General features: G+C 42.4%; 1 protein-coding gene across 1 annotated transcript; it reads left to right on the top strand.

The window, feature by feature from the left end:
* The first annotated feature begins 2,152 nt into the window (after positions 1–2,152).
* Positions 2,153–10,399, top strand: LOC309693629 (actin-related protein 2/3 complex subunit 5-A-like). The gene is made up of 4 exons (XM_082513051.1): positions 2,153–2,413; positions 4,277–4,349; positions 9,448–9,624; positions 9,814–10,399. The coding sequence occupies exons 1-4, from the start codon at positions 2,274–2,276 to the stop codon at positions 9,874–9,876; spliced, it is 453 nt and encodes a 150-aa protein (XP_082369177.1). The 5' UTR covers positions 2,153–2,273; the 3' UTR covers positions 9,877–10,399.
* The last annotated feature ends 1,491 nt before the right edge of the window (positions 10,400–11,890 follow it).

Raw genomic sequence — 11,890 nt, 5'->3', positions numbered from 1 at the left:
GCATGGTGACACTGCCAGTATTAACCTGCAGGGCTGGACTGGGACAAAAAAATTGGGCATTTTTACTACAGACCAACCCACCAGGTAGTAAAGCCATAAAGCCTTTGAATGAAAACAAATGCTGTTGTGACAGTGATGTACAGTCTTGTTGGTATATGTATGATTTCTATACATTTTACGTCAGATAAAAACTTTGGTTGTAAGATTTAGATAATTATTTAATAAAAACTAGGTATTTTAAATGAGAATAAGAAAGAAAAGTATTTCTTTGTGCCCACCTTTCCCTGTTAATGCCCTACCTGGCCCCCTGGCAAAACTTTGCTAGACCCGCCCCTGCACAGTTACCAGCTGTCAGCTACATAAAAAAGGATCCTGGTGTTATTTGTCTCTCAGAAACAGTTGATAACTTCAACTCATTCATGTCACCTAAAAGGTAAACCTGTTTCTCCATCACCTGTTCAGCTCTGATGATTCAGTAAGGACATCTCCTGGTTTCATCTTCACGTTTCCCTCTCACCACATATCTAAACAGACATCATGACCAGCAGCTTTACAGCTGTGGCTCCAGCAAACATCAGCTGATACTAGAAATTAATATTAAATACATTCTAACAACAGCTGATCAAGCTTAAAAGTGCTGCTGTTGTTTAGCGCAATATCTGCTGGTTTCCTCTTTCTGGCGCAAAGTGGGCGATAAACAAACAAGAGAGAAAAGCCGATCAGCTGATCATTGATCAGTTTCATGATTGAAGTAGCAACAGGAGAGGGAGGGGGAGAGAATGAGAGAAGAGGCAGCTGTGCAGCATAAAGACAGAATAAATCCAGCTTTGTGTCTTTTTTCCATTCTAGCTAAAGTTCGGGACAAACCGCGTCTCCTCTCAGCTCAATACGAAACGTGTAATATTTTCTCTGAATGAGGGACCATTCCATTTTTTTAAGGAGCCGTTGGCAACTCTACTAACCTTATGAATAAAATAAAGTTCACTATCAGTAACATCATAGCACCCACCCAGCTGTATAAAAACTCCAAGCTGGCTAGAACGCAGTATGAGTTATTGCAACTGACAGTAAAAAGTCAGCAACATGAAAATAAACTCCACCTAAACTTGGTTTATATCTGACCCAGATAGACTGCAGGTCATAACTTCTTACCTGAAGTTCAGTTCACCTGACACTCGGACTGGTGGCTGCTTCGGGGCTCTCCTCCTGCCTCCCCTTCCCTCATCCACCTGTTGCCTCTGTGGAAGCCCCGCCATAGCCACCACCAAACAACGGAGTTATTGCTACACATCGACCTGCATCTGGCCAATCCACCACCTCTCATTGTTCATGCCCTTACAAAAAAAATAAAAAATAAGTCACTGGGGATATGCCCGATGGCCAGTCCAGCTATGTTAACCTGCAACCAAATCTGCAGCTCCATACAGCAATGTTACGACTTAGATTATATCTTATAACTCATAACTCTTATGTTAGCTGCCCTCAGTAGCATACTGTCTGAAATATTCCACAGCTGCAATAATTCTTTAAGTGTTATTTTTTCCTTGGTATTCTAATTTCACCGAAGTTTACTAAACTCAACAAACTTGATATTACTTACCGGGACATTTATTCTGTCCTCATTTTCTTTCACCGAAAAATTGTTTCCTGCAGTGCCATCTTTCGTGCTTGGCTCTCCTACCTTTGCTAACGTGATGCGCATAGCGCAGAAGCGATGCTGCATTCACTTACACTCGGATATCTGAGCGTCACCGTGAAAACATAATCGGACATTTGATATTTGATTGAATTTTATTGTTTTGCCTTTGGGGTGGCACCTGGGGTGGCCAGTCTGGTTTGGGGGGTGGCCTGTGCGCCCCCAGGCCACCCCGCTGGACACGCCATTGCTTATAAATACATTTCAGAAATACCTTTTGGACTTTCATGAAATGAATCATAGTCATCAAATTAAAACAAAAAGAATTCACTTGACATGTAATATAGATTGCATAAAAAATGAGTTTGCTCACGATGTTCTCGTTTCTTCATATGAGTTTGTATTGCAAATATTAAAAAATGTTCTGTAAACTCCGTACCAGTTGGAGGCAGCACTGCGCCAGTTTGGGGTTTTTTGTTTGGCCCGAACATGAGGAAGAAGTAGAAAGAAAGTGAGGAAGTGAGGAGGTGAGGAAGTGGACCTGCGGGGCTGCGAAGTGGACAGCAGAGTTTCGTGGCGTGTGCTGTCCTTAGAGCTTTGTCTTTTCCTTTAGCCGATCTTTGTTGTCGTGTACAGGATGTCTAAGAACACGGTGTCCGACCGCTTCAGGAAAGTAGATGTCGATGAATACGACGAGAACAAGTTCGTGGACGAGGAAGAGGGAGGAGAGAATCAGGGCGGTCCGGACGAGGCCGAAGTGGACTCTCTGCTCAGACAATATCCTTTAAGTTGGCGGCTGTTCTGCTGAAGGCACGGCGAACAGTGATGCGTGTATGTGGACAGCTCCGCTGTTTGAAGGGCGGAGTATCGGTCCAGTATCGGTGCTTCTCGGTACCCGTTTTTATATGGTTAAAATAATGTTCCGGGTATTTACAGTGACATAAAGTTGACGTTTCTGTGACATCCTGTGTGCAGTTTGTTTCATAGGAGCCTGTGAAACCTGACTTCCGGGTGTCAGTCACAGGAGGGTGTGGTTCTCTGTGACTTTTTCCTTTTTAAGGAAATGTTTCAGCCCCATTCTTTGTCCGTGTGTCGGACTGTGTGTATTATCAGAATTGTCATGTATTCACGCTAAAGAGCTGCTGTTCGACTGTGTTTCTTTCACCTGCAGCTTTCCGCGCCTTTAAAGGCCTCGATGAAACCAACAGCAGTGCTTTAAGGTGAGCTCGGCTGCATAGAGAGCAGGCTGAGGAGCTGTGCAGGAGGACTCGCTGCCTCTACTTTACCGCTGTCGTTTATGGAGCACCATAGAGTAGTCCTTTTACTCTGAATTAGGGCTGCCACACACGATTATTGTGAGAGTCGACCAATCAGATCATCATCCACTGGACGTGAAACGTACAGCTTATTGCACCAGCAGCATCTGCTCTGATATAACTATCATTAGCTTACAGCTTGAAGTGTTTCAGGTATGTGCTAACTAAAAATAAAGACAAGGTGATAGTTTAATTACACTTTTAATGAAATTTGCAGATTGTCTCAGTGGAAACTCAGCCGTCTGCTACTTCATATCTAAAATATAACAGCACACTGGAGTAAACTCTCTATCATCTCACACTTCTTTTTAATCAATTTTCTGCTTGACGTTTATTCAGCTGTGTGAAAACTGTAACTTTAATCTCAGCCAAACCGATTTACTGAGGAACAAACAAAACGCTGAAAAAAGCCAAACAATAACATTTTTAAGTTATCTAAGTGACTTTTATATCATGTTTAACCTGAGTAGCGAAAGACCGCGGGGGGTTTGAGAACGATGTGCCAGGAGTTGAACCTTGACCTCCCGGCCAGCACATCTCCGAAAACATCGGAGCACTTTTGTAAATATGTGATGTCTTGATAAATCGACCAGATATTTGAGGTTTACACAGCTGCATTCTCGCCTGAAAATATCTGAAAACTTTATTTTGTGACCCAGAAAGAGTAATATTAAAACTAAGTAGCTGCCGCCATCGTTGGAAACTGTAATTGGCTGGGCCGCGCTATGAATTCTGGGATAGGTTGGGTCATGAAGGATACACCCGACCCATCCTTCAAATCTGGGGAAATTAAGGACGCATTTGGAGAAGTCTTCGAGTTTGGACAGCCTTTGTCGCGTCGCTGTAACAAATGCAGCCTCTGAATTTGGACACAGCTACGATACCGGAGACTAATTTTTCCTCGGGGTTTAACGGCAGCTGGCATCCTTGTAGATGCAGTGCTGCCATCTTCTGTTTCAGTCCGTTATTACACTCTTAAATCCTACTACTTATTCCTGCGTCTTTCAGGATCTTGCAAAGCTTCAAACGACACGTCGACTATTAAATTAGTCGTCAATGATTTTGATAGTCGACGAATCGTGGCAGCCCTACTCTGACTCTTGACTTTGTGTGCCTAGTTGTAAAATTTAGTCACAGAAGTCTTTTTTTTTTTTTAATGTTATTTGTAATGAAACCTGCTGTTTGCTTTAGAAATAGTTTACTCCTTGTTTTGTAGTTGCACTTTATAGTGTCTATAGTGTATACTATATGTGTATTCATTTAAAACAGGAAGCACAGGTCGTGTATCTCCATCTCTGTGTTGTCCTTGACTGATATTTTGTAAGGGGAATCTGAATGGAGCTCTCAGTGCTGTCCTAAAGAATCCTCCAATCAACACCAAGAACCAGAATGCCAAGGTAACCGTGTTTTTATTCAACCTGACTCTCTACATTTATTTTCAATTCACTTCAGTTTCATTTATACACTACCAAATCACAACAACAGCCTCCTCACGATGCTTTATATCGTAAGGTAAAGAATCAAGACAACAATAAAGAGAGCAAGCACTTGGTGACAGTGGGAATAAAAAAACTCCCTTTTAAAGGAAGAAGCCTCCATCAGAACCAGGCTCAGGGAGGGCCAGCCAGGATGATCTGATATCGTCGTGTTGGTGTTGTTCCCAGATCATCATGAAATTGTTGTTTCAGGTTCAACATTGCAAGTGACCAGTCACATTGTTGTGACGTTATTCTTTTGCGCGCCAAGCCATTCGTGCATTTATGAAATTCCAATGTTGCAAGGACAATATCAATTCAGCTTAGCGTTTATTAAAGGGTTAGGGTCCGTTGATCGGCGGACAGAGGCGGTTTCTCGCAGCTTAAGTACAGTTTTTTTGTTTTACGGCGGTTTTTCCCGAAGTCGCAAAAGTATGACGTCACAACATTCTGATTGGTCACTTGCAATGTTGATCCTGGAACAACATTTACTATGTTGATCTGGGAACAACACCAACACGACGATATCAGATCGCGCGGGCCAGCCGACAGCTGCGATACTCCACAGTGGCATTTAACTTCTCTGAATGTGGTTCTTTATGTTTTCCTAAGAGATTTAAATGAAACATAATCCAAGAGTAACGCTTCAGTTTTAATTAAAAGGTTTTCATAGAAAAGCTCCATTAACTGCTTAGGAGTTACAGCCTGTCTCAGCTGCCATGGGGCAAGAGATGGGGCACAGCCCGGACAGGCTGTCAGTCAGGGCTAACACAGGGAGACAGACAGCCATTCACTTTCACACCTATAGTCAGTTTAGCGTCACCAGTTAGTCTTTGGACTATGGGAGGAAGCCAGAGGTAGCCCACACTGACATGGGGAGAGCATGTAAACTCAAAGTAGAAAGGCTCTGGCCAAATGGTCGATTCAAACCCAGGACCTGGGATTGAATTGACCTTCTTGCTGTGAAGCAAAAGTCCTAACCACTGTACCCCCATGCTGCTTATATACATATACCCCCACTAATATTTGGTTAACATATTTTGGTTGCACCTTGACAACATGCTTTTGGTAGCCATCAATAAGCTTCTGGCATAATTCTGGACTGATTGGAAACTCTTCTTGGCAGAATTGGTTTAATTTGGTTAGTTTCCTTGCATGGACCTGACTTAAGTATATATACTTAACAGACCATCAGAGCATTATATACACCTGCTATTTAATAATATTTCTTATCTAAATAATTTGACTTAACAAAACTTTATGAAGAACAAAATATTTTAACCTCACACATAATACTAGCCAGGCCCTTGTAGTCAGTGTGACCAAAGGTAGCATAGCTACCATTAGCTCTTCCCCAGCAGGTTGTCCCTAGCAGCCGGAAAAACAGGATGGTTGGTTGATGGTGAGGAGCAAGCGTAGTCTCTCTATCAATCAGCTATGTACCACAGGCCCTCAACTGTTATTTAAAAAGCCATCACTTGACCCAGCTGTCTTAGCTAGTTATAGGATCATCTCAAACCTCTTTTTATTGCAATTTTTTTCAAAAACACAGAAAAAGCACAGAAACAGCTTTAGTGAAGGTTACAAATGATCTTCTTATGGCCTCTGACAGTGGACTCATCTCTGTGCTTGTCCTGCTAGACCTCAGTGCAGCGTTCGATACTGTCGACCATAATATCCTATTAGAGCGATTAGAACATGCTGTAGGTATTACAGGTACTGCACTGCAGTGGTTTCTATCATATCTATCTAATAGACTCCAGTTTGTGCATGTAAATGGAGAGTCCTCTTCACACACTGAGGTTAATTATGGAGTTCCACAGGGTTCAGTGCTAGGACCAATTCTGTTTACATTATACATGCTTCCCTTAGGCAGCATCATTAGAAGACATAAATGATACCCAGCTTTATCTATCCATGAAGACAGATAAGACGGGTAACATGAAATATGGTATCTAAGCAGATTCTTACTCTGGATGGCATTACCTTGGCCTCCAGTAACACTGTGAGGAACCTTGGAGTCATTTTTGACCAGGACATGTCCTTCAATGCACATATTAAACAATCGAAATACTTTACGTGGGTTACAGTTGCTCCAAGACAGTAACAGTAATAGACTAAACTAATTACATGATACAATATGTTACAAAGTTTAGAAATATAAGAAATAGCTCTAATATATACAAATAGCTCAATTATAAATATCAAGAATATATGAGGGACATTTAACCTGTGAACTTTGTCACTTGTGCAACAGTGTGTAGCTATTGCAGTCTGTACTGTGCATTAGATGGAGGAGTTGTACAGGGAGATGGCCACAGGCAGAAATGATTTCCTGTGTTGTTCAGTGGTGCATTGTGGGTAATCTTAGTCTCTCACTGAGCGTGCTCCTGTGACTAGCCAGCACATCATGGAGTGAGTGGGAGGTATAATCCAGCATTGTCTTCATCTTGGATGATAGCTGCCTCTCAGGTACCACCTTAAGGGAGTCAACCCTAAACCTGCTGCCCCAGCATGCAACACCATAGAGGATAGCACTGGCCACAACAGACTCATAGAAAATCCTGAGCATTGTCTGACCAATGTTGAAGGACCTTAGAGACGACTCTGGCCCTTCCTGTAGAGTACAGTGATGTTTTTAACCCAGTCCAGTTTATTATCTATGTGTACTCCGAGGTATTTATAGTCCACATGGATTGAAACAGGTGTCACAGGTTTCCTGGTCCTCCTAAAGTCCACAATCAGTTCTTTGGTCTTTGCCACACTAAGCTGCAGATGATTCTGCTCACATCACAGCCCTCTGGCTACTCTGACTCATCATCCCTGCTGATGCATCCAACCACCGCAGAGTCATCAGGAAACTTCTGAAGATGGAGGTCTCTGTGCAGTGGCTGAAGTGTGTGGTGTACAGGGTGAGGAGGAAGGGGGAAGGACGGTCCCCTGTGGTGTTCCTGTGTTGCTGATCACTTTGTCAGACACACACATATTGTGGTCTTCCTGTCAGGTAATCAACAATCCAGGACACCAGAGAAGCATCCACCTGCATCGCTGTAAGCTTATCACCCAAGAGGGTCGGCCTGATGGTGTTGAAAGCACTGGAAAAGTCAAAAACATGACCCTCACAATGCTCGCCAACGTGTCTAGATGGGTGCAGACGCGATTGAGCAGATAGATGATGACATCCTCAGCTCCGAGAAGGGGCTGGTAAGCAAACTGAAGAGGATCCCTGACGTGGTCTGAGTATGGGTCGGAGCTGGTCCAGGATGAGTCTTTCCAGGGTCTTCATGACGTGGGATGTAAGGCCTGTAGTCCTGGGGTCCTCTTCTTGTCTCTGTCTTAGAGATAGGCTCAGAGTAGAGCTGCTACCCCTCCGCATTGAAATTAAAGGTTTCCTCTTTGATAAAGCATGCAGTTGGGGCTGGATCAAATGAACCTAAATCCTCCCTTGGTTACCCTGCAGTAGGTTTCGGCTTCCCGTGATGCACTGAGTGTTGACTGTGCACTGACTATATGTTTATACATCACTCTGCACATGAGATATTATTCATCTCTGGTAGGGCTGGGTATCGTCACTGATTTCTAGAATCGATTCGATTCCGATTCACAAGGTCCTGAATCGATTTGATCTTCGATTCGATTTGAATCTGGGAAATTTTGACAGTCAGAAATAATATAATTCAGATCAGTACATTTACATATTTTTGTATCTATAAAAAGGAAGCTGACACTTTCCAGACTTTATCAAAGGTGTGAGCATCACAGCAGAGGCCTTTGTGTCAAAGTCGCTGAAGATAAAACACAGAAAAACATGAAGGTGATTTTCCTGTTCTGGAATTTTATAAAAATATTCTGCAGTACATCAAAAATGAAAGAAAACCATTAATCAGCATATGAACGTTACCTCTGAAGTTACAGCGGTTTTATTAGAGACACGGCTAACAGGCATTTTGTATAATTTTAAAAAGTTTACATTTGTTCAGAAGCCTGTTGAACAGCAGAAATTAGGTTTTCTTTTCAGAAGTAAGTAAAAACAACATCGGCCGACAGCCTGTAAACAACGGTAGACTTGTGCGTAACAAGCAAGCGAATAATGCAGAAAACAGATTTTTAGACGGGAAACTGTTGTTGAAGTACAGAGAGAGAGGGAGAGAGAGAGAGAGAGGGAGAGAGAGAGAGAGAGAGAGGGAGAGAGAGCTGTGCATGAAGTGTGATTTCATCCTGGTGGAAGCAAAACAGCAAAAGTCAGAGTGAATTCATGACGATGTTTATGTGAAGCGTAGTTTGGATCTGCTTTTGCTGCTGGTTCGGTCAATGTTGTTTGGAGAGAGATCAAACTAACAGCTTCAGAATCGGCGCAAAAAGGGCGTGAACACAAAGCTCGACCCGCCGAAACATCAGAATCAGCGAGCTGTCGGCTTTCAGCCCCGACTGTGAGAAAGGCGACATCTCACCGATTCTGCTCCACGCTTTGTGTTTACGTCTATGTGCAGAAGCCGTGTTCCTGCTCTCATTCACTGTCTTAGCTGTTTGGTGGTTGTCAAAATTTTGTGACGTTTCACCAGAGATTCTGGAATTTTGGGCAAAATACATTTATATTAAAAAATCGATTCAGGATTTTAATGAATCGATATCACGTTATCCAAGCCAGAATCGATTTTAATCGATGCATCGATGAATAAAACCCACCCCTAATCTCTGGCTCTTCTTCCACAGCGTTTCTTTTTTCTGTCTTCCTCCCCAGCCCTCCCTGAGTGGGATTCTGCTGGAGTCATCTTCCTGCTAAAAGGGAGTTTTTCATTCCCAGTCTCCTCACAGTGCTTGCTGTTTTCTTTGTATTATTGTAGGGTCTTTACCTTGCAATATAAAGTACCTTGAGACAACTGCTGTGAATTGTGGCTGTATAAATAAAATTGAATTGAAATGATGTGGGAGCTCAGATGTCTTGATGGAAAGTGTTCATTTAGGTACCTGCTTTTTAATATGCAGTATCCTCCCCCTCTTTATGTGTGTTGGTGCATAGGAGCGAGCAGAGCAGCTGGTGGTCAAAGTGTTGAGCAGCTTCAAGAGCAGTGACATAGAGAAGGCTGTGGGCTCTCTGGACAAAGCAGGAGTGGATCTGCTCATGAAATACATCTACAGAGGCTTTGAGAAGCCCTCTGACAACAGTAGTGCTGTACTCCTGCAGTGGCATGAAAAGGTCAGTGCTTTCTGTTAATTAAGCTAATACAATCTTAGAGTGGAAATTGTGCTGAAATCGAAACCAGTTTCCATTAAGTGGTTAGTGCCACGTTCACAAAGCCAGAGCTTTGATCACAATCACAGACGATTCCCTCAAATCATAATGCAGAGAAAAGTTTATGGACGTTTCTTTTCTGTGCGTCCTCAGGCCCTGGCAGTGGGAGGAGTTGGCTCTATCGTGAGAGTCCTGACTGCGAGGAAGACGGTCTGATGGTCGCCGAACCTGCAGCGTCCAGTCACACGCCACAGCTGATTGTGTTTCTGAGCTTCTGTCTTTATATAGGACTTTTTTTCCAACTGCTCTTCTTTCTACTTTTTTTTCTACTTTCTGGATTTCACACACATTTCTAGGATTTCAAAGTGCTGGGTGTCAGTCAGGCGGCAAGGTGCTGGCACCTCACACAATCTGTTTGGCATCCCTGCAAAGAGACCTCTCACTCAGACGCAAAGCAGCTCCACAGCTCCTCCTTTAAACAGCTCCCCGGCTGCTCTGCTGGCTCTCGCACCATTCGCGCTGTCTTCTCTGCATCTTTCCCCTTTTCCTCTGGTAGAGTCGGACTCATCCAGAGGAAATATTCCTGTTTACCCTCAACTTTCTCAAGATGTTTGTCCACTTTTTTTTTTTTTCTGCTCATGCCAAAACTGTGTTTGGTTCAGCCTGATTCGTGGCTGTTCTTCTTACGTTGATTCTTTGTATATTTGAAACAACAAAAGAATAAAGAGCCGAAGCTGAACACTTGTCTTTTCTGCTTCTGTTGAATCCTTTTATACATATAAAACTACTGTAGTTGTTTTGCTCACACATTTGAAAATGAGTTTGTATTCTGCTTTTATCACAACAGCAGGATAGTTGTTAGTGATGGGACGAGCAGAGCCGTCGGAGCGTGTCGAGAAATCCGGATGGTCTTTGATGAACAGCCTTTTGAGGCTTTCTGCTTTATGGGCGAGTGATGTGAGTGACGACTTTGAGCCAGTAAAGTAGTGAGACTTTATAGGACTGTTTTACTGGTGCAGTCTGGCTTCCTCAGTGCAAGAAACCAGTGGAGTCTATAGAGAGCCACATGTGCCAAAACTAAATGCATCATTAAATGAAACATAAGCTAATTTTGTTTAACATTCTGGTATTTTGAGCGATGTTTCTAACAAATGACTATAATTATTGATATTTTTTATTTACAAAGTAGCAGAACAAATGATAGAATCAGCCAATGTTCAGGGGAAAAACTTTAATATGACAACTGAATCCAATTCATTAAAAATACCTTTGATGTGAAGTTGCACTGATGTATTCAGCTCTATGCCGAGGTCATGTAACACTAGACTCCACTGAACTGAAAGGATGTCAAACATGATTACAGAGCAGAAACAGCACCGTGTGCTCCATGTTGAACTCAGATTCAGCTTTATTGACCAAACAGAAGGATGCAGTATACAAGCTCCACACACTGCTGATCAGATGCACTCGTCCTAAACGAAACATGAGTAACGCTGTGACTCGTAGGGTTCTCTCTCATGGTGAGTGTATTTTGTGAAATGGGACCATTTTCTTTGCTAAAGTTGAAAGTCACGCTCCTCTGTGACTTTCAAAAGTCCAATGTTGATTTCTGCTCAAACTATTTTTATTCAGAATAATGTATAGGTCAGTAAAACGAAACGGTATCTGCTCAAGCACTGAGGTTAGTTGCAACAGCTAGTTTCTACTTTTCCTTCAGCTGCTACATTTTGCTTAACTACCTTTTTCTCTAGAACGGCAGAAATGAGTAAAGTGTCATCTACACTCTCCAGAACCCAAGTTATACTTACTGTGCAGAAAGATCGTTCTCTGGTTATCGACTCGAATGAAAGAATAGCAGCAAATCGTCACCTGAGACGAGCTGCATCCAAAGAAAGAATGTTTGCTGTTTTTTAGTTTCAAGGTTTAGGAAACAAATGAGTCGTTCTAAACTTTATAAACTTTGCTTCACCGACTTTTATCCATAATTTAGACGTTTCTCTAATAACATTTTGACTTGCAGTGAGCAGAGCACTTCCATTTATTTAAATTAACAGATTCTCCAACTCCTCTAATATAACCCATACTATACATTAATCAGAAACATGGCATTGTGCTATACCATTTGTTTAACAGCTGCAGGTTTTAAAGACAGACGGAAAACACGTTACAGGATATCAAACATGATATTTGTATGAAACCAAGTCATTTCCATGTTCTGTGTCTGAACACT

The sequence above is a fragment of the Aulonocara stuartgranti genome (assembly GCF_965226115.1).
Source record: "Aulonocara stuartgranti genome assembly, chromosome: 18".
NCBI lineage: Eukaryota > Metazoa > Chordata > Actinopteri > Cichliformes > Cichlidae > Aulonocara > Aulonocara stuartgranti.
Note: the sequence above shows the minus strand (reverse complement) of the source record. Positions and strands in the feature narration are given on the sequence as shown.